The 23,775-nt window shown below is 43.2% G+C and overlaps 1 protein-coding gene across 1 annotated transcript; it reads right to left on the bottom strand.

Annotated features, from left to right (window-relative positions):
• Positions 1-478: 478 nt before the first annotated feature.
• On the bottom strand, positions 479-17,646 carry LOC109695034 (natural cytotoxicity triggering receptor 3 ligand 1-like). The gene is made up of 3 exons (XM_074042513.1): positions 17,389-17,646; positions 12,712-13,056; positions 479-6,757 (listed from the first exon to the last, which is right to left on the bottom strand). The coding sequence occupies exons 1-3, from the start codon at positions 17,498-17,500 to the stop codon at positions 6,381-6,383; spliced, it is 834 nt and encodes a 277-aa protein (XP_073898614.1). The 5' UTR covers positions 17,501-17,646; the 3' UTR covers positions 479-6,380.
• Positions 17,647-23,775: the final 6,129 nt, after the last annotated feature.

Raw genomic sequence — 23,775 nt, 5'->3', positions numbered from 1 at the left:
TGTTCAAGTCCTACAGTGTCCTTGGTGTCCCATCCATCTTGGAAGTAGAATGAAAATCATTCCATAGTTCTGCCTCAAGAGGGACACTTAAACAGTGTGCTCTTGAGCACGCTGCCTGTCACTGGAAAAGTCATCAGTTTTGTGCATTCTCTGAGAACTGTGGAGTCTGCTGCCTGTCTCCGAGTAAGCACTACCACTATCCATCTCGAAGAAGCCACAAATGCACCATGGCCCTACAAACAGTTCTTCCCCTCACCCCGCCCCCCATTACTAAAAGATTGAAGCCAGGGTCTTGTGCGTGCTAGGAAAGTGCTCTACCACTTGAGCCATTACCCCTCCAGCCATTTGTTTCTATTCTGTTTTTGAGATAGGGTCCTGCTACCTCTGCCCAAGCTGACCTCAAACTCAAGATCCTCCTGCCTCTGCCTCCTGAGTAGCTGGGACTACAAGTGTGCAGTTTCATGCCCAGCTCCTCCTATAATTCTTCAGTCTCTCTGTGCCACTATGAGAGTCACTCTATACAAAAGTCAACTTGAAATGTATCAAAGATCTTTATTAGATTTTCAGGACTGCTTTAGATAGTATTTGTTCCTGAGGAAACTATAAGCTACATTTGAGGGTTTTGTGTTTTTTGCTTTTAACCCAAGAAATACAGAAAAAAGAATTTGGGATTTTAAGGGAATTTTTAATATGCAACAAGTAATATTCAACAAATATGGGAAGATATGAACAAAACTTAGTTATTCAGGATTTACTTTTCTAAAAGCATATTGATGGATATTAACTGTTATATTGGCGTTTTGAGCATTGTAATACAAATATAAAAGACAAACCATCCAGTGTTAACACTGATCTCCCATGCCTGACTTGGATTTAGATGTTGAAGATTTTATATCTTATAGAAAGAAATTCCAAAGTTCTGTCAATGCTTATAGGATGTACTCTTACTCCATACCAAAATCTTGCAACAATTTTGATGAGTCTGAGTGAAAGTAGCAAGCCTATGTATGATTTCATTAAGATGAAATTCTCAAAAATACAAAACTATAGTGACAAAGAACGGATCATTGGTTACCAGGGGTTAGAAGTGAGGAAAAGGTGCAATTAGAAGAATGCATGACATATTTTAAGGAATGACATAACTGTTCTCTACCCTAATTGTGGTGGTAGTTATATGACTACATACATTAAACTTTTTAGAAATGTACAAACTAACTGCATGATTATTTAATAAAATGTTAACAGGTTATAGAAATGTTCTAAAAGGTTAGTATAAAAGTAGTTATGTCTTTTTTTTTTTAATTTTGGCAGTACTGGGGTTTAAACACAAGGCCTTGCACGTCTTAGGCACGCACTCTAACACCTGAGCTACACCTCCAGTCCTTTTTGCCTTAGTTATTTTCCGAGTAGGCTTTTGCCATTTATGCCCAGGTCTGCCTGGACTGCAATTCTAGCATAGCTAGGATGACATCTGTATGCCTCCGGGCTCAGCTTTTCAAAGTTCAGATGGGGTCTCTCCAACTTTTTCCCTGGCTGGCCTCCAACTACTAGACTTCTGAGTTCTACCTCCCAGGGGACAAAAGTAGTTGTTATGTCTTTTCTTGAAGATTCTAAAACATATCAGTTTGGATCCACCTTCAAATTTTCAGACCATGAAAAATATCAAATAGCCAAATAGCCAAGCTATGTTAGAAAACAGGACAAGTTCATTTCTAATTCTGTCAAACACTTTCAACTTTCGCATATTTTTAAAAATACCTTAGCATATGTAAAAGGTGTTGACAGCACCACTATTCCCAATAGCCAAGCTATGGCACTTGCTAGATCTCCATCAACTGATAAATGGAGAAAGAAAGTGTGGTGTATATACACGATAGAGTACCACCCAGCCGTACAAATATGAAATGTACTGTTCACAGGAAAGTGCATCAACTGGGGATCATCATGTCAGAGAAATAAGCCAGACTGAGAAAGACAAATATCACACCTGCTCTCTCATATGCAGAATCCACATCAAAAAAATAAACACACACAATGGCATGAACGTCAAAGGAGACTGCTGTGGGGTGAGAACCAGGAGGAGGAGGAGGGGAGGATAAAACGTAAAGGTGATGATGGGGATGAATGTGATCAAAGTCTTCGTATGTGTGTATGAACATAGAATGATGAAACCCATTAACATTGTTTCACAGCTGGGAAAGTGGGTAAGAAAGAGTAATAGAGGGGTGAATTTGATCAAAGTTCAGGACTTTGATTCCTCTATGCAGACATCACACTGAAACCCCTTTGTACAATGAACAGATGCCAAATTTAGCACGTACAATACAAGAGAGTTTTAGAGGTGATTCCTATGAAATATAAAGTGGACAGTAGGAGAGGGAAGCCTGTAGCCTACAGTCAAGGCCAATTGTGAGGAGAGAGGCAGGAGGAATGAGGAGGGTTGAGTAGGGAGAGCCTCATACTTCAGTACAAGTTGAAGAAATTCTATGCACCCCAAAAAGAAACACCTACCTGGCTCTGTCCTTGGCTGTGGCTATCCAGGGAGAGAAGGAATTGGCTCAAAGCCTGCAGGAGACCCTTGGGGTGCAGCTCTCTGGGTCATGTCAGCTGACTCCAGTGCTCACAGTGGGCTCTCTGGAAGGGAGCCTTAGCAGCAGACCTCCTCGCCTACCTCACTCCCCTTGATGGAGGCTCGGTTAGTTCCTGAGTTGATCAGTTAGTGATTGCTATGTAACAAGCTACCCTAAAACAGCGTCTTATAAAAATAGTATTTCTCAAACATTTGGGGATAGGCTCTATCAGCTCTGCTGGCTTTGTCACATGGAGATGGGTGGCTGTCATCTCAGTGAGGATAATGAGGCTGTGCATCCTGCATCTATCATCCTCCACATGCTATCCTGGATGTGGCCCTCATTCCTAATGTCAGAAGCACCAAAGAAAGCAAAGGGAAACACAAGAGGTCTTGTGAAGCCCAGGCTTGGACCTGACACATTCACTCCTGTCCCATTATTAAGTGAACAAGTCACATTACTGAGCCCAAAGCCAAGAGACCTCCCACTTCTGAAGAGATTCTAAAGCTACATGGCAACAATAGAGAGAACCCAAGGATTGAAGTGGTCTGAAAAAGATCACTGGATCCAGGCTGATTGTGAAGACTTTGATTCCTTTTTCAGTAAGTTTCATTGCCTGATGTCCATCTGTCACAATAGCACCTGGATATCAGAGCCAGAGAAAGGCAGTAAATATGACAACAATCACAAGTTATCCCAAGAAACATATCCTGTTTTCTCATTGGCTTAGCTCCAACCAGGAGAATAAGTCCCCCATCCGGTTGGCCAATGTGAGATAAACAGCTCTTTTCATCACTGATCACTCCACTTCTCCTAACACATTGGCAAAGACAAGGATTAGCTCTTGCCCAGATCTCACTTTGGCAGACCTGTAAGTAATTGAGGACAACCCTATTATCCAGAGCCACTTAAACCAACACATTTACAATGGTGTCCTGGGCCTCTAGGCTGTACTATTTTATTTGCTGTTTCAGCCATAATCAGGCATTTAGTTTAGAAACATGAAGGTTAGATTCTTTTTAAACCAGTAGAATCTGGTGGTAAGTTACCCAAAGACATTAGCAATTAGAGGAAGGAAGCCCCTCTTTCCGGTGTGGTTTCTGTCTGTGTAAGAGCAGTGCAGCCCACACATAGTTCAAAACACTGGTCTGTACTAAGAAGGTCAGAGTCAATTCACAGTAAGATTTGTAAACAGAGGGAGGTGTCATGATGCATCTCCCCACAATCAGAAAGCACCACATGCTGATCAAATGGGAAAATTCTTTCCCCACATAACCTCAGAAAAAAACCACACACCATACATCATCCCAGCATCAATCTGAGAAGTCCCCCGTGCCACCCAGTGACTGTGATCATGACCTCTTGCACCCAAGTGCAAGATACAGCATAACTGTTTGTTTTGGAAACCCTTACCTTTTCCAAACAAAATTAACAAGTAATAAAATCAGTACAAAGCCAGGGATAGAAAGCATTGACAAGTACAAGTACTGTGTCTTCTCAGATTCTGCAGAGATAAAGAGAAGAACATTAAGAGAAAACTTACTGGCAACAGTCAAGGAAACCCCACAAATGCTGCTAGAGTCTGTTGGTTTGTGACATTTTTCCTGTGACAGCTGGACACCACCACCCTCAGTCACATGTCACAGCATAGCCTTTCTTCTCACATACATTTTCACACGTCAGAGAATTTAGCACATGTCAGAAATACACTGCAGTGCTTTGTGTGCCAACATACACCTGTAATTCCAGCATGTGAGAGGTAGAGGCAGGAGGATCATGAGATCTAGGTCAACCTGAACTACACAGCAAAAATTTGTCAAAAGAGAGAGAGAGAGATGTCACAGTATCAAACTTGGCATACCCCTACACATGCCACAAATATCTTCAATGCTTCCACACTGTCTCATATTATATCACTTATATTTGTGCCACCCAGACGAACCCCTCACACTGTACACACACAAAGCACATTTCAATTTCATTCTCCCCATGCCTCACACATACCCTATACCCGTCACCCACACATACCCCTGGCCCTTATTTCCAAGCAAAATTCCTTTCTCCTGTAGGGGCATCCAAGGCACCATCTGACACGTCCAGATTCCATCTCCCAGATCCTCTTAATTGGCCCTTATCTTCCTTATCCCTCTCTGCTCAAGAAGACACATTTGATCAACAGGGTCATCCCCACCCAAGACCAGAGCCACAACCAGGGAAATCAGGACATGAACTCAAAAAACCCACCCTACCATCAAGATGGATTCTACAGTAAGTTGTGTTATCCTAAGGATCTGGTGTGTTGGGCATCTATCTGTAGAAAACCCTGCTGTGGTGTGGAGAGCAGATTATGAAAAGCCTATGAGAACTGGACACAAGCAAGGCAAGATGCAGTTAATTGCTTTTATCTGTAGGCCAAGAAAGGCACAGCCCCGGCCACGAAACAGAAAAAAAGCAGAACAGCTGAGTCTCCTAAGCTTGAGTTCAGAGAAGCAGGAACACAGGTTTCTCCTGTTACAATGTCACACCCCTCCCCAAGAGCCTCTGCTCCACCCTTTTCGCCACTGTTTATATAAGGCTTGCTGAAGGAAGGCTTGGGGCTTTCTTGCCTTTGGCTTTTACTTTGGGCTTTGGCTTGGGCTTTTCGCTTTGGGGTTTTGCTTTGGGCTTTTTGGTGTGGGAAGCTTTTGGAAGGGAAAAGAATTACTGAAGGGAAAAGAATTGCTAAAGGAAAATTACTGAAGGGAAAAGAATGGTTAAAGAGGGTTGATAGAAAGTCTGCACCAAGAACTTTAACATGGGCCTTATCAAAGCTAAGCTAAAGAAAGAACTTTATAAATAGGCCTTAGAAAAGCTAGGCTAAAGAAAGAACTTTAACATAGGCTTTAGAAGCTAAAGAAAAGCCAAAGAGAAGATGGGACAGTGCAAGATAGAGGACCAAGACTTTGCAAGTCTGAGCACCCAGGCTTCAAGAAAGCTAAAGAGAGAATGCTAAAGAAAAGCTGCAAGCCTAGGGGCAAAAGACTTTAAGAGCGATTAGGCTAAAGATAAGCTAAGAGAAAACATGGGACAATGCAAGTCTAAGGAAAGCGGTTTTAAAGAAGACTTTAGAAGCAAGGTTTTAAAGAACTGCAAGGAGTAAGGCCTTAAAGAATAAAGAAAGGAAGCAATGATAGAGAAAAGGGTGCTAGGGTGGAGATGCCCAACACACCTGACCCCACTTTCTGTCTGTCTATCCTGTATCTTTTCTGAATCTCCATTCACCCCCAGTTAAGCCCAGTTAGGTTCAGTAATAACCAGGAGCAAGAAAAAAAGCTCACCCTAATAAGGGAGGGAGCGAGAAAACAGCGCCCCTCTACTATGGCTTCCTCATCTTCAGACACTGCTCATAAAACAGAGGACTACTAATTTGGTCTCTACCAGCCAATAGTTTATGGTAGACCTGGAACCTGACTAGAAGGAGTGCTGGCAGGGCTAGTTCCTGGCCCCTGACAGCCCATTATCTTCTGAGGACATGGGTAGGATCCTGTCCCTAATCCTCTAGTGGCCGACAAGCTTCTCACTTAAGCAAGCTACAAGGACCATTCAAAATCCTGAAGCTTCCATGAACTGACAAGTAGCCATCTCTCCACCTCACTACTACTGTCACCCTCTGCACCTACCAGGCCATCTGCCCTGGTATGGGGACCAAGCCTGGACTTCTGATTCTGGGGACTGAGCCAGGCCAAACCCCAGCTTGTCCCCCTCACACATACTCCCTGTCCTTCCCCATGAGCCCCTAGCAAAGGCCCTGCACTTCATGAAAACCAAAGATTAAGGTATACACAAGCCCTCAAGTTGAAAACGTGCAGGAAGATTCTCACCCCCCCTGGGCAGTGTTAAGTTGAGCTTCTGGGAGGTGGGCCAGGATTTGTGCCATATCACACACTGGTAGGTGGCCCCCGTGTCTTCCACAGGAAGCTTCAACTTCAGATAGCTGGTAATGTTAAAGGTGCCATCCTCATTCTTGACAGGGCGCTCCGTGAATATGTTCTCAGAAATCTCTTGGTACTGGGCAGACTTCTGGATCCACTTCTTCCACCTTATGCTGATGTTTGGTGGATAGAATCCACTTGACTTACACACAGCATGTATTTCTTCCTTATTGTTCACTGTGGGTTGTTCCCAAACCAACTTACTGACTGGGTAAGCTGCCAGGGGAGAGAAATCATACAGTTGTGTCCAACACGCACTCCCCTTTTCTACCCCCACACCTTACACTAACAGGCTCCTATAACACCTACACACCTCTGCATCACTGTTACTGTAGCCAGCCAAGACAGACAACATAGAAGTCTACTCTTTTTAAAGACTCTGAGGTATAGGTAACGTAACCATGCCCAGACATGGGCAGGGGACCCACCAATTTACCATTCCAGACTGGGAAATCATTGAGGGTTGGTAAGGACTGGGTTCTTACCAGCCTCCTATCTGACCCATGACATGGAAAGATCCATGAGTTGAATGGGACTTGGTTTAGGCCAGAAATGTTGCGTGTGTTGGGGCCAGAGCCAGTAGGATGCTCACGTGTGATGAGTCGTTCCCATCATCATTTTGTAATTCCTAAAGTTATCCTGTGCCAGACACCTGTCAGAATCTGAAGAAAGCCTTGGGATATTGTTGTGATGGAGACTATTACGTAGTATTTGAGCTGGACGTGACACATCCAGCTTAAAGTTACATCACCCCACTTCTACTGTAGGTGGGTACAGCCATGTGAACTTAGGGTTTAGTCATTCTAGATGTAATCAAATGTTGCAAGGACATCTTCCAGGAAGATTTCTTAAATAAAAACAGTGTGATAGTGAGAATAGAATAGATGAAGAGTTCAACAGAACAGAACAGAAAGCCCAGAAATAGACACACACTAATGTAGTCAACTGATCTGTGACAAAGGAGCAAAGACAATTCAACAGGGAAAGGACAGACACGTTAACAACAGGACATCTATATGCAAACAAATGTACATAGACTTTAGACAGAGACCTTACACTTTTTGCAAAAATCAACTCAAATGAATCACAGACCTAAATGAAAATAGGTAACATAGAAGAAAATTGAAATGGGCTTGAATTTGGTGGTGTACTTTGGAATACAATGTCAGAGCTGGGGATCTAACTCAGTGAAGGAACATTTGTCTAGCATGCATAAGGCCCTGGGTTTAATCTCCAGTACTACACTGCCCTGAAAAAAAGTTATTAAAAATAATGCCAAACCATGACCATGAAAGAACAGCTTGGTAAGTTAGAATTTATTTATTCCTCACATCCTAAGTGTGTGCTGCACATAGTGACATAGTGACTTCCTTTCACAGACTATACTACGGAAATGGGGGAGGGAGTAATTTTACAAAGAAGAAACCAAACATTACTTTACCTAGGGATCAAGGTCAATGTCAGTTGTCCTAAGTTATGTGATTTGATGTGACATGTTATAAATAGCACTTTACTCTGTGATCCTCCAAAAAATCAAAACCCCAGTCTACTTAGGAAAGCACAACAAACACATTCCAATAGGATGACATCCTACAACATGCTTGACTAGTACTGCTCAAAACTGTCAAGGATATCAAGAAAAGGAAAGTATAAGAAATTGTCACAGCCAAGGAGAGCCTAGGGAGACGTGACAATTAAAAGCAAATGGTATTTCAGGTGGGATCTGGAACAGAAAAACAAGAATAGACATAAACCAAGGAAATGAACTAAGGTGACACTGGGGTTTCAATTTGGGGCCTCATGCTTGCTAGGCAGGAGCTTTTGTAACCACAAGCTCCAAAACACCCCATCTTCAGTCTGAGTTAAATCTGAACAGAATCTGGACATAGATCACATTGTGAAGGATTTCAAATACTTTTGAGTTATTAATCCCTAATTTCTAGTATCTATTGTACCTTAATTTGATTTCTATGTTCTCAAAAAGCAACTGATTGGGGGAAAGGGGGTGAGGGAAACAATAGAGGGGGTGAATCTAATTAAGATATATTGTAAGCACAGATGTACATGTCACAAGGTATCCACCTGGACAACTCTTTTATGCTAATCAAAATAAATCAAATCAAAAAAAGCAATAGGTCTGCAGTAGAATTAAATTTCTATCTGTATCACTCAGAAGGTTAAGATGGATTAATGGACAACTTGGAGAAGTTTATTCTAAAGAACCTTTAAAAAGTAGTGTAAGCCACCAACAACAAATGTTGGCGAGGATACGGGGAAAAAGGAACCCTCATACACTGCTGGTGGTAATGTGAGCCAGTACAACCACTCTGGAAAACAATATGGAGGCTTCTTAAAAAACTAAACATAGATCTACTATATGATCCAGCAATCCCACTCCTGGGGATATACCCAAAGGAATGTGACTCAGGTTACTCCAGAGGCACCTGCACTCCCATGTTTATTGCAGCACTATTCACAATAGCCAAGTTATGGAAACAACCAAGATGCCCCAGCACTGACGAATGGATTAAGAAAATGTGGTAACTATACACAATGGAATTTTATACAGCCATGAACAAGAATGAAATCTTATCATTCTCAAGTAAATGGATGAACTGGAGAACATCTTAAGTGAAGGTAGCCAGGCTCAGAAGACCAAAAATCATATGTTCTCCCTCATATGCGGACTTTAGACCTAAAACAATGCAGTAATATTATTGGACATGGGTCACACATTAAGGGGAGAACACGTACAGAAGGTATAGAGAAGGATAGGAAACCCAGAACTTGAAAGTGTTTGATTTGCCCACTGTAGAGGAGCTAATATAGTAATCTTAAACTGACAGAGGCCACTATGGGAAGCTGACCAGGAAGTACTGAAAAGGTCAGGTAGAGATGAATCAACTCCAGTTGTAATACACATGTGGATGGAAGCAATGCTAGGAATCTCTCTGTATAGCTATCCTTATCTCAAACTAGCAAAAATACTATGTCTTTCTTATTATTGCTTATGTCGTCTCTTCAACAAAATTGGAGAAGAGGGCAGAACAGGTTTTGCCTAGAAGCAAGGGGGTGGGGAGGAGAGGGAGGAGGTAGCAGGGAGAGATGACCAAACAATGTATGCACATATGAATAAATGAATAAAAAAGTAGTGTAAGGCATGATTTTTGCTGACTTTAAGAAATTAACCTTTTCCAGGTATGGTAGCATTGGCCAGGCATGCTGGTGATTGCCTGTAATCCCAACATTCTAGAAGCTGAAGCAGTAGAATTGCAAGTTGGAGGCCAGCCTAGGCTATATAGCAGGACCATATCTCAAAAAATAGAACCAAAACTTTCTAAAGAGAGTTGCCTTAGTTTGTTGGACATAAATGTTATTTGATCTATGCTCTTATAAAGAGAATGTAAATTCATGAAAGACTTGACTTTAATCTGGAAAAGATGCTTATTACTTTGACGTTTCCAAATTCCATTATCAATCTAAAATCTTTCCAAAAATTTTACTAACCTAATAAAAGTGCTTAAAATTATTTTAAAAATTTATCAATCTAGAACCTTTTAATGAATCGGCTGCTTTAAGGTGTTTTTAGGCTTTTATTGGCTTTCATGATAGCACATATCATGGATTATTGCATTCCTAGCAGCCTCTTAACTGACTTTCTAAATTCTTAGAAAAATCGGACTATTATAATAGTGACCAAACTAATTCTCTGAAACTAACTCTTCAACACCAATATCATCTAAATAACAGCTCACTTAAAAGGTAACACTTATAAAAATGGTCATATTAGAAAAATGGAATTATAATTTTAGCTTTTCTTACATTACAGATAAATTGCTGAGTTCCTTGGAGTTTTAATTGCTAATTTCATACTACACAAAAGCGCTGACTCCTCGTGTTTTAAATGGGGAACTAAAGAGAAGTTTTGTCTCACTGTTTCATTGCTACTGATTGTCTACATTTGTTATTGCTTACATAATCTCAGGTCAGCTTGTTATAGTCATCAATCTGATTCTCTCAATTTTTTTCAGCCTTTTTTTCTGGTGGAGCTGAGGTTTAAACACAGGGGAGGTGCACTTACAGAGGAGGTGCTCTGCCTCTCGAGTCACACCTCCAGTCCATTTGCTGTGGTTATTTTTGAGATAGCTCCTTTAGATCCCTAAAAACAGTTCTATAGCATTTAAGCCAAACAACTATTTAGTTAAAGTTTTCATATATTTTTATTAGTTTTGATAATTGCCTCTCCTCATTTTGGTAAACCGTAATTTAAATAATTCACCTATAAATAGGTACAATTATAATGATATAAAATAAAAAAAACTAAGGAAATTTGAGCAAACTATGGGCTTTAATTAATAGTAGTCTATCAATATTAACACCATTCTAATGCAAACTGCAGGGGAAATTATGTGCAGGGGGTGGGAGTAATATGAAAACGCTGTACTATTTGGGAGAGTCTACTATTTTTTTTTTTTTTTGGATGGGACTAAGGTTGAACTCACAGCTTCTTGAGCTCCCACAGCAGGAAGCACACCACCAGTCCATTTTGCTCTGGTTATTTTTTGGAGATGGGGACTTGTGAACTATTTCCCAGGTTGGCCTCAAACCTTGGTCTTCCCAGTCTCCACCTCACAAGCAGCTAGCACTACAAGGATGAATCACGAGTGCCAAGCAATCTTTTTCTTTAAGCCACTGTTATTTCAAGCTTTCTGTCAGTTGCAGAATAAATGAATTCTTATTACTTATACTTCTGCACTCTCAAAATTAATAAGTGGAGCAGGGCACCAGTGGCTCATGTCTTTAACCCTAGCTACTCAAGAGGCAGAGATCAGGAGGACTGCGGTTGGAAGCCAGCCAGGGAAAACAGTTCGCCTATCTCAAAAAACCCCAAAACAAAAAAGGGCTGGTGGAGTGGCTCAAGGTGTAGGCCCTGAGTTCAGGCCCCAGTACTGAAAAAAAATGTAGAAAAAAATTCAGTCTTACGTGTAATTAGCAGAGTTCGTAGATGCTTACTCCCCTGTTTTGAGCTGAACAGTTGTTTCCCTCCCAAAGTTCCTAGTGCCTTGAAGGTGAATATATTTAGAAATAGGCTATTTAAAGAAGTAACTAAGGTAAAATGAGGCCATAAGGGTAGAGCCTAATTTATAACTGGTGTCCTTGGAAGAGGAGAAAATTATGACACAGACACTGAGGAAGGACCACGAGAAGACACAGAGAGGAGAGGGCCAGAGGACGGACCCAAGAAGACACCAACCCTGCTGACACTTTGATCTTGGACATTAGCTTCCAGTAGTGTGAGAAAAAAAACAGCTATTATGTAAGCCACCAGTCAGTGTGTTATGGCAATCCTAGCAAACTAATACACCCACCAAACTCATTTCCATATGAGCAGATCACTATATAATAGAGGAAAGAGATGCTCAGAGAGGTGGGCATGGTTGTGGCACTCCCTTGTAATCCAAGCACTCAGGAGACTGAGGCAGGAGGATCATGAGTTTGAGATGAGCCTGGGCTACATAGCTAGCCCCCCCTGCCCCTCCGCAAAAAAAAGCATTTGGGGCTATAGTAATTCTTGAAGAAGCTACCTGCCTCACATCAAGCACTTTGCTGGGCGTTTTCACACGTTATCTCATCATGAGGAAGATATGAGTTATCGCTTCATTTTCTCCATGAGAAATCTGGGTCCAAAAATACTAAATGAATGGCCCAGTCAGTCAGTTTAGAAGTTTCAAAACTGGAATAGGATTCTGATCTGTGAAAAGCCACAGCTCACACATCTCTCCTTTCCCAACTACCTTTCAGAAATACCTCTTCAGTGCAGACAGTCCACACAATGACAGAGGTATATAATTACCACGGCTGTGACTTACTGAGCACTTACACTGGACTGAGTGCTACACTAAGCTTTTCACCTCCATTCTCCATAGAATTCCCTACAGTTCTCTTAGGTCGACAATCTTACCTTTATTTGAGGAAAGGACATTGAAGTCCAGAGTGACTAGTAACTTGCTCCAGGTTGTCCAACTGTTTATAGAAGCCCAGGACTTCAGCCCACATCTGTCCCACTCCTGGAACCACGCTCTAACCCTCTGCTCCACTCGGCCCAGCCACAGCTCCACAGCCAAGTCCCAGTTCCATGGGAGCTGCGGGCTCTGCCCTCAGGCACTCACCTATAACTTCTAGCCAGACCCTGCCCTCCGCCTTCTGTGGGGTGACCACCACCACGCATCGGTATTCTCCCGCTTCCCTCAGCTGGATGGCAGGCAGCTGTAGTGAGGCATCACCCCTCTTCAGCCTCCATAGAGACACAGTGGCTCCAGGTCGGATTGCCTCTTGGTGATCTCCGATAAACTCAAACACTTTCTCCAGATCAGATGTCTGATTCTTCCAAAACCATCTGATACCCATAGTCCTGATGTCCAAGTTTGGAGCTCCAGGCACTTTGCAGATGATGGTGATATTTTTATTGAGGGATACCGTCTGCCTCCTCCCAGCCATCTCTACTTCCAGACCACCTGTGGTGATAAGAGAAGTCAGTCATGAGAGACCCTTGGTACTCTCAAACACTACCATGTAATAAGCATTTTTGGGGGTGGGTGGGAGAAGACTCAGTAGAGAGGCTCTTAGTTCATGGCTCCTTGTTCAGCCACATAAGATCCCTCAACTTTGTTCTTTTTCAAGATATTTTTTGGGGCCGTTATTGGTCCCATGCAATTTCATATGCATTATAGAACCAATGTACTAATTTCTACAGAGAAATCGGCTGAGATTCTGACAGGAACTGCACCGAATCTGAAGAAGAATTGGGAAGTACTGCCATCTTAACAATGCTAAAGTTTTCAATCCATATAATATTTGTGTCCTCCAAAAATTTACATGGCAAAGCCAAATTCCTAGTGCAACAGTGTTGTAAGTAGGAAATTTGGGAGGTGATTAGGTCATAATGGTGGAGCCTTCTGAATGGGATTAATGGATTTATAAGACAGGAGAGAGAAATCTGTTCCTCACTCTGCCATGTGAAGATACTGCAAGGATCTTTCTGCAAACCAGGAATGGGACCCTCACCAGAAAAGGATTTTCATCTTAGACATCCAAACTCAACAACAGTAAGAAATAAATTTCTTTTTTATATGATTTTATTAGCATATAATAGTTGCACAGGGGGATGCACTGTGACATTGACATATGTGATTATCATGTATCTTAGTTAGATTTACCCCTTCCATTATTCTCCCAATTCCCCATCCCCCACCTTCTTAGAACAACTTCAACAAATTCCATTCTTCTGTTTTCATATATGGATACAAAACACATCCACCATATATATCCACATTCCCTTTCCTTGTGCCCACCCCATCCTACCTACCCCTGAAAAAGATTTATTTTGCCCTCCTGCCCTTCCTTTTTAAAATTAAGTGCATACTGATAGCCCAAGAGGTTTGTTTGTCTTTGGTACTTCCAGTCTGTATATATCATGCTTTTACCAAATTAAGCCCCTCCCATCCATTATTTTCTCATTCTCTATCCAACAGTTAGTTCCCCTAATATTCAACAGTTTAAAGTGCATTATATTATATTCACATATAGAAATGTGCAAATGAAAATTAGTGCAACTGCTATAGAAAGCTTTGCAACTGCTCTAATGCTTGAGCCAAACTTCCAGTCTGAAGACAGTTTTAAAGAGAAAGATGTAAAGGCAATACTCAGTCAAAAGAACAATGCAGGAGGTATCACAATACCTGACTTCAAACTATATTACAAAGCAATAACAATAAAAATAGCATGGTACTGGCACAAAAACAGACATGAAGACCAGTGGAACACAATAGAGGACCCAGATATGAAGCCACACAACCATAACCAACTTGTCTTTGACAAAGGAGCTAAAAATATACGATGGAGAAATAGCAGCCTCTTCAACAAAAACTGCCGGGAAAACTGGTTAGCAGTCTGCAAAAAACTGAAACTAGATCCATGTATATCACCCCATACCAAGATTAACTCAAAATGGATCAAGGATCTTAATATCAGACCACAAACTCTAAAGTTGATACAGGAAAGAGTAGGAAATACTCTGGAGTTAGTAGGTATAGGTAAGAACTTTGTCAACGAAACCCCAGCAGCACAGCAACTAAGAGATAGCATAGATAAATGGGACCTCATAAAGCTAAAAAGCTTCTGTTCATCAAAAGAAATGGTCTCTAAACTGAAGAGAACACCCACAGAGTGGGAGAAAATATTTGCCAGCTATACATCAGACAAAGGACTGATAACCAGAATATATAGGGAACTAAAAAACTAAATTCTCCCAAAACTAATGAAGCGATAAAGAAATGGGCAAGTGAACTAAACAGAACTTTCTCAAAAGAAGAAATTCAAATGGCCAAAAAACACATGAAAAAATGCTCACCATCTCTAGCAATAAAGGAAATGCAAATTAAAACCACACTAAGATTCCACCTCACCCCTGTTAGAATAGCCATCATCCAAAACACCAACAACAACAGGTGTTGGCGAGGATGCGGGGAAAAAAGGAACCCTCTTACACTGTTGGTGGGAATGTAAACTAGTACAACCACTCTGGAAAAAAATTTGGAGGCTATTTAAAAAGCTAGACATTGATCTACCATATGATCCAGCAATACCACTCTTGGGATATACCCAAAAGACTGTGACACAGGTTACTCCAGAGGCACCTGCACACCCATGTTTATTGCAGCACTATTTACAATAGCCAAGTTATGGAAACAGCCAAGATGCCCCACCACTGATGAATGGATTAAGAAAATGTGGTATCTATACACAATGGAATTTTATGCAGCCATGAAGAAGAACGAAATGTTATCATTCACAGGTAAATGGATGGAATTGGAGAACATCATTCTGAGTGAGGTTAGCCTGGCCCAAAAGACCAAAAATCATATGTTCTCCCTCATATGTGGACATTAGATCAAGGGCAAACACAGCAAGGGGATTGGACTTTGAGCACATGATAAAAGCGAGAGCACACAAGGGAGGGGTGAGGATAGGTAAGACACCTAAAAAATTAGCTAGCATTTGTTGCCCTTAATGCAGAGAAACTAAAGCAGATACATTAAAAGCAACTGAGGCCAATATGAAAAGGGAAACAGGAACTAGAGAAAAGGTTAGATCAAAAGGAATTAGCCTAGAAGGTAACACACACACACAGGAAATCAATGTGAGTCAATGCCCGGTATAGCTATCCTTATCTCAAGGAGCAAAAACCCTTGTTCCTTCCTATTATTGCTTATACTCTCTCTACAACAAAATTAGAAATACGGGTAAAATAGTTTCTGCTGGGTATTGAGGGGGTGGGGGGAAGAGGGAGGGGGCGGAGTGGGTGGTTAGGGAGGGGGTGGGGGCAGGGGGGAGAAATGACCCAAGCCTTGTATGCACATATGAATAATAAAAGAAAAAAAAATTAAAAAATTAAAAAAAGAGAAAGATGTAGACTTGAAACCCCTCAGAAGGCTTGTCTGATGGAAGAATAAAATGCAAATGAAAAGAATAAGTAGCTGTGTGTGGTGCTTCAAGCCTGTAATCCTTTCTACTAAGGAGGTGGAGATGGGGAGGTCAACCATCTGGACTTTTGCAACAAGGAGGATCAACTGAAACAGCTGACCACCTGAAGATGGAGCTGTCCCAGCTGTACATCGCCAAAGTGACAGGTGGCACAGCATCCCAGCTCTCACCCTCATTATCCAAACTCAAAGAAAACCTCAGGAAATTCTACAGGGACAAGAAGTACAAGCCCCCAGACCTGCGGCCCTAGAAGACAGGCACCATGCGCCGCTGGCTCAGCAAGCAGAAGCTGAAGACCAAGATTCACAGCAGAAGGAGCCAGAGTGCCCTCTGCGCAAGCACAGGGTCAAGGCCTGGGCCGCCCCATGCGATGAAACGAAACTGGAAAAAAAAACAACTGTCTCGTTTTGTTGGTACGCACGTACGCAGGTGCGCAGGTATGCATGGCACACACGTGGCATTCGTTCTTTTCTTGGCACTGTGTTTCCAAGGTCCTTCCACACTGCTGTGCTTACAGCTAGTCCATCATTTGACGCAGCTGCCCTGGTGTCTGGTGAGCATCCAAGGTTTGCTCAACTACATCCCCTCCAACTGCCTCCACTGCACCCTACCTTCCTGCACCCCACCCACACCCCCACCCCACCTCATCTCCACTCCCACCCCCACCTCCCCACCCCCACCTCTTCCCCACCTCATCCCAGACGCCCCACCCCAACCCGCCTCACCCCCACCTCACGCCCACTTCGGAGCCTGTTTTGGCCAGTCTAGTAAGTGAGATCTCATTGTCGCTTTAATTTCTTTTCTACTTAGTTTTAAATCTCCTTAGATGTGTTTAGGCCTTAAATTTTCCCACTTGAAGATCAGACAGAACAAGCACATCCGGAGTCCCCAAGACAGTAAAGGAGCTTCAAAGTGACCTTAAGCCATCCCTCCGGCCTCGGTAAAGACCCTGTAAGGCCAGGCGCCCCGCGGACACGCGGGAGGAGAACTTCTCCAACTTCGCCATTTCCACTCTTCCCTTGGTTTTCCCACTGCCTCCAACACCTAGCGCGACTCAACTAGGCGCCAACACCGGTGCACCCGGCGCGCACCCCGAGCGCAAAACCAAAGACATGCTGAGCCTTCCATGAGAGTCTGCGGACCCCATAAATGAATCTGCATTTTCCTATCACAGCTCCGAATCGGGCCGCTGTACTGTGGCCCCGGGGCGGCCATCATTAAGGCGTGACTCCAGAGGAGCAGACCGGCGACTGCCAGAGCCACAGCAGCGCTCCCTTCCTTTCCCATCCCCACCTAGGTCCTACCTGCGGCGGCCAGGGCGAGCCACAACGCCAGGAGCAGCCGCGCCAGCGCCATCGCCATCGCCCAGGACATGCCCAGCGCGCTCCACAGGGCCTTCGCCAAGGGGTCCACCATGCTCAGCCAGGCTCAGGCCACCCGCGCTCCGCAGCACAGGGTGATGCAAGAACTGCGCTTGCGACACGGACTTGTGCCCTGGCAGTAGGTCGTCACTAATGGTGCACTTGAACTTCTAGAACTTCTGATCACTTCACTCCAGGAAGTTGTCTGGATTCGTGTCTTCACTGAGGAGGAAACGCGGGGGAGGGACTCATGGGACCGGATGGGCGACAACCATAAGTACCAGCTGGTGGAACTGGGGTTTGGACTCAAGGTTATGTGAAAACCCACGCATCCAGCTAGAGATTGTTAAGACTCTAAACCCGGCCACTCTATTACCAATTGCCTCAGGCCCCCAAGCACAACTGCTTAAAGGTTATGGATGAAGTTTTCTCAAGCCGGCCAGATTTACCAATCAACCATGAGTAATCTGGATGTTAGATATTTCACAAATGGCAGTAGCTTTGCCCAGGATGGCACATGTTTTGCTGGTTGTGCAGTGGTGACTATGGACTCAGTTATTGAGGCTCACTTGGTGCTGGTAGGGAGTTCTGAGCAAAAGGCTGAGCTTGTCACCCTCATCCAGGCACTCCAGCTCACTGCAGGAGTAAAAGTAAATATTTACACTGACTCTAAATATGCCTTCACAACCATTCATGTTCGTGGGCCCTTATATAAAGAGAAGAGAAGTATCAAGTCTGGGAAGGATATCCTCAAACTGCTAGATGCTGTGTGGGCCCCTAAACAGGTAGCAGTTATGCACTGCTGAAGGTACCAGAAGGGGGATACATTGCTCAGGGAAACCTGAAGGCTGACCGAGGGACAAAAAAGTGGCCCTCACAAGGGGACCAGCCCCAACTGTTCTGACAGCTGCCTTGTTTCCATGCCCCTTAGCTAAATGGGACCCACGTTACACACCACAAGAACAGGCTTGGTTTAAGACTCAGGAGGGAAATTTTCTACCAAATGGATGGTGGAAATTTGCTGATGGCACATTGCCATACCTGAGTCTCTGGCCCCTATATTTGTCAAACAGTTCCATGAAGGAACTCATTCAGGCGAACAGCCCTCAAGACCACCGTGGCCCGGGACTTTTATGTCCTCAGGCTCTCCAGCATAAGGAAGACAGTATATGAGAGATGTACCATATGTGCCACAAGTAACCCCAGACAAGGCCAAGAGTGCCGCCTTGTGCCCAGATTGTTGGTGGACCTCCTCTTGAAAACTTGATTGTGAATTCAATGAAATGCCACGAGTTCAAGGATGCAAATATCTGCTGGTGTTTGTTTGTACCTTCTCAGGATGGGTGGAAGACTTCCCTACGTGGACTGAAAAGGCCTAGGAGGTGGCCAGATGTCTGTTAAAGGAAATCATCCCTGGGTTTGGAATACCTGTGTCAATTGGGTCAGACAATGGGCCAGCCTTTGTGGCCGAGATGGTACAGTTGCTGGCTAAGGCTTTGGAATCACCTAAAAGTAGAGTATGGCCTACCACCCCCAAAGTTCAAGAAAAGTAGAATGTATGAATGGAACCCTAAAATCACAATTAGTAAAACTGTGTCAGGAGCACCATCTCAGTGGGATCAAAAACTGCCCATTGCATTACTAAGGGTTAGGTCTAGCTCCATGAAACAGACGGGCTCTCGCCCTTTGAAGTACTTGATGGATGCCCACCCCACTTAATCAAGGGCATACAGGGGGACCTTAAGGACATAGGTGACCTCACCTTGAGACAGCAGATACAGGCTCTCGGGTTAACTCTCTCAAAGATTAATGACCGGGTCCAGGAAAGATTTTCCCACACACCCATACAGGCCAGGGGATGCCATCTGGGTAAAGGAATGAAATGTCCAACTCTTAAAACCTCATTGGAGGGGCCCTTTTGTTGTTATTTTGTCTACTCCCACTGCAGTTAAAGTAACCGAGATTGCTCCTTGGATCCCCCACGATCAAGTCAAACCAGCTTCTCTCGAATGCGAGTGCATCCCTGATCCAGGTTCACCATGTAGAATCACCATCCAGAGCCTGAGCACCCTCTCTCGGCAGGACTATGCTTCCCAGGAAACAACAGGGGACCATGACTGGCGGGATGACAGCCCTGCTCTATTCACTCCAGAAGCTGACTAGTCTATGCACTGCAGAAGCTTGAGGAGTCAACTGTCCAATGGAACAAATGGACTGTTTTTCACACCACTTATTTCACTGTAATGCACTGTCACCCCTTGTCTGTATCTGGTGCTGCAGTTCTCACCCTAGTCTTCACCACAGGTTTGGAAGAAACCTTCCCCGCTGATTAGATTCACAGTGAAAGGTTTTTATTAGCTCTCTTCAACCTCTTTTGTGCAGGATGCATAATTACTGCTTATTGTTACTGATGTGGTTTTCCTTTGTGGTTCCAGAGCCCTCATCCTGTGACCTATGTATGCCTACTACTTGGACAGGAAGTGTTGTCACTAAGACTTTGCTTTTCCATACTTACTATTCCTGTGCAGGCTCTGTCATCGGGTCATGCACTCACAACCATGCCACCTATTTGGTGTGTCCTATGGTGGTCAGCCTATCTGCTTCAACTCCACCTACGGCCCTTGAGAACAATGGCTAGAAGTCCAAAGCTTTCACAGTGCTGGGAGCCTCATCGACCAGACTAGGGTGAGCGACCCTAACAAACCTGTGTCCATATATTTTGATGAGTGTGCCACGATAGCAAAAAACATCGCTATTTGGGGCTACGGTGGAGGCTTCGCCTGGGAGAGGGCGTATATGCTAAAAGGTAAGTATATGTGTCCAAAAAACAACCCACACGTCCGTTATTGTGAGTCCTGTGAAGGGCTCTAGTGCCCTTATGAGACTGTGTGAATGACATGGCAAAAGAAGGAGACCACCGCCCTTCTCCAGAGAGGGGAAACAACACCTGACTGCACTCTTGGCACCTGGAACGCTGTGAATTTCACCATTTTCAATGTCAGTGAACCCAGCTGGGAGACTGAAAGGTAACTTGGATTTTTAATTAATGGAAAGGGTGAGGATCCCTGTACTTTACTATACTTCAGCTTGTCACAATTACCCATGAGAATTCTTCATACCAAGTTTTTCACTCCTTTTACAAGGAAATGAGTGAATTTTCCATCTCTGCCAAAGCTAAAAACTTGTTCCTCTCACTGGCTGAGCCTATAGTCCAGACACTGAATGTCACTTTGTGCTACTGACGGGGAACCTACATGGGAAACCATTGGCCTTAGGAAGCAAGGGAGCTGGACCCATCGAAGCCTTTTAATGAGACCGCATTCCCAAAACACAAGAAAGGCGTCTGGCTTCCATCATAGGAAATTATTGTATCTCCCACCCAAAAGGCCAATTCTCCACCTCCATGGGGGATTTAGCTTGTTGAGGACAGAAGTTTTACACTGACACTGCCCAAGAGACCCAATGGTTAGGAGCTCTAAACTACACAGAAACCCAGCCCCATCCACTGGCCAACTTTTCTTAGCTCCAGAAACCTTGGGACAATCTTACCACAAACATAGGTTGGCCAGCGCCCAGTGGACTGTATTGGATCTGTGGGAAGCAAGCTTATAAAGTCTACCTAGTAGCTGGTTTGGGTCTTGTGTGCTAAGCTCAATCACACCATCCTTTTTCCTGCTTCCACTCAGACAAGATGAAAAACTGGGAGTCCCCATATATGAAAATAGATTAAGTAGACAAAAATAGGGTGACTTGCAAACTGACAATTGTACAGATGATGAATGGCCTCCTGAGCGAATCCTCCCATACTATGGTCCTTCTGCTTGGGCAGAAGACGGGTCCTGGGGCTATTGCACCCCTATATATATGCTCAACCGCATCATCAGGCTGCAGGTGGTTCTTGAAATTATAATTAACGAAACTACAAGAACTCTGGATTTGGTGGCAAACAAAACACTAAGATGTGCAATGCCATCTATGAGAACCTCTTGGCTTTAGACTATTTGCTGGCTTCTGAGGGAGGAGTTTGTGGAAAATTTAACCTAAACAACTGCTGCTTACAGACTGATGATGAAGGAAAGGTCATAGAAGAGATCACAGACAAGATGAGAAAGCTTGCCCATGTCCCCATTCAGACTTGGAGAAGATGAGATCCTCATGACCTGTTTGGAGGATGGTTTTCTGTCATAGGTGGATTCAAAACTAAGCCATTCTTAAATATAGCATACTCTCTAACAGAAGGTAGTATAAGAGAATAAAAAAAACTGAACTATTTCTTTTCTTGTTTTTTTAATTATACCTTTTTTTTATGCTTTTCTTGGTGGTGGTGTTGGTGGTGGTTTGAACTCAGGGCTTCATACTTGCTAGGCATAACACGTGAGCCCCTCTGCCAGCCCTAAAGCTCATATGTTCACATTATGATTTTTTTTCTTTTCTTTTATTCTTTCTGTGTGGGAGGTGTAGGGGGAGCACTGTGGTTTGAACTCAGGGCCTTGTGCTTGCTGGGCAAACATTCTACCACAATCCCAGCCTGACTTTTTCTGGTTTGTTTGCTTAATTGCTTTTGCAGTAACGGGGACTGACTTAAGCCATGCCTCATTGCTTAGCCATTATTATTATTATCAGGGATATAAGTCCTCACAGAAAATATTCTTTTTCTTTTTTGGTGGTAGTGGGGTTTGAATTCAGGGCCTCATACTTCCTCAACAGGTACTTCACTGCTTGAGCCACACTGCCAGCCCCTCAAAGAAACTAAAAGCTCAAAGCCAATTTCAATTGTAGAAAATTCCCATCATCAAACTAAGATATAAGTTAATTTTATTATTTTAACTAAAAACTTTGTAATTATTAGCGTAACATAGTTATACGGGGGTGCTTACAATAAATCTTAATTAGATTCATCCCCTCCATCTTTCTCTTTTATTTCCCCTCCCTCCTTCCTAGAACAATTTCCACAGGTTTCACTGTTCTATTTTCATACATGAATACGAAATACTTCCACCATCATTGCCCTCCTTCACCCTGTCCTCATGCCCACCCCCTCGCACAGGAACCCACCCCTGGACAGCCCTCTTTTACCTTCCTGTCCTTCATAAAAGAACATTTTTCTTAGTTTATGACAGTTATTCAGGGGGTAGAAGTTAATTTTAAGAAGAAGAAGGGACTGAGTCAAATCTGTATGTACAGAAAGCTAGAATGGTTTCTAGTGACCTCACTAAATCTCATAACTGCCAGACAAAAAAGTCAAGTGTGGAAACTTCTTTCATCCATGAATGAGAGCCCCACAAACTCTTGTCTTAAGTCCTGAGGCCTGATGTGTGTCAGAATTTTCCAGATTTTAAGGCTGGGAGTGTAGCTTAGTGGTAGACTGCTTGCCTAGCATGTATGAGAGTCTGGGTTCAAAACAGGGGAGGGGGCTCCAGATTTTGGGACACAGGGAGGAAGGCCTCATGCCACAAGCCTAGAAATTCCAGGAACCAGCACAAGCTGGAAGAGGAACAGGAATCTTCATAGACAGCCAAGCACAGGACCCTGTTGACACCTTCATTCTGGTTTCTGACTTTCAGAACTGTCAGAGAATAAATTTTGGCCATTTAAACCACCAAAGGAAAAAGAATTTCCAGATTTTAGACAGGGAGGATGGCACAGAAGCCACATTACAGGACTTCTTTGCAGGGTCTATAGTCAAACAGATTACCTTTTTTAAAAAGAAAACCCATAAGTAGACAAAGACAATAGTGTTGCTGTAATTGCCTAGGTTAGACCAGGTTTCAGGCTTTACAGCATTTGGGTTTTGCAATTGTGGATAAGGGACTGTAGACCTGGGCGTCCATATTAATATCTGTACTGGTAAAGGTTAGGCTTCCTCCTTTACAGATACATATTCTAGAAAGTTTATAAAGTTATTTCCACCTCATTGAGTTTACTTGTCACATTTACAACCCCAGAGGCACAATAAAGACAGCACTGGCGTTCTTGTCACCGCTTCGATTAGCATATCTAAGTCTGTGGATTCAAACTTGTCAGGATTCATGTGGTTCAGGTGATCAAACTGTTTTAGAAGAGCTTGGTGGTCCATGACTACATCTGAAAGAGAAAGAGAAAACTGTAAATGATCAGTTAGTTGAAGCTATAAGCAGTATAAATGACACATAAGAAAAAGAATTCATATTTATTCTTATAGAAAATGAAAAGGCTTAGAACAAGAGCTCATATTTCCTAGTGGAATATTACACACATTTGTTTTTTGGGTTTTGGGGGTTTTTTTTGTAGGACTGGATTTGAACTCTGGGTTTTGTAATTGCAAAGCAGGTGCTCCACCACTGGAGCCAC

Source organism: Castor canadensis, chromosome 1, assembly GCF_047511655.1.
Source record: "Castor canadensis chromosome 1, mCasCan1.hap1v2, whole genome shotgun sequence".
Lineage (NCBI taxonomy): Eukaryota > Metazoa > Chordata > Mammalia > Rodentia > Castoridae > Castor > Castor canadensis.
Note: the sequence above shows the minus strand (reverse complement) of the source record. Positions and strands in the feature narration are given on the sequence as shown.

Excerpts from the sequence above, each read along its gene's own strand:
- LOC109695034 (XM_074042513.1), bottom strand. The coding sequence starts at position 17,500 with ATGGTGGACCCCTTGGCGAAGGCCCTGTGGAGCGCGCTGGGCATGTCC. Across the intron at positions 13,057-17,388 it reads GCTCGCCCTGGCCGCCGCAG|GTGGTCTGGAAGTAGAGATG; the intron begins GTAGGACCTAGG and ends TTATCACCACAG. Across the intron at positions 6,758-12,711 it reads GGTCTGGCTAGAAGTTATAG|CTTACCCAGTCAGTAAGTTG; the intron begins GTGAGTGCCTGA and ends CTCCCCTGGCAG.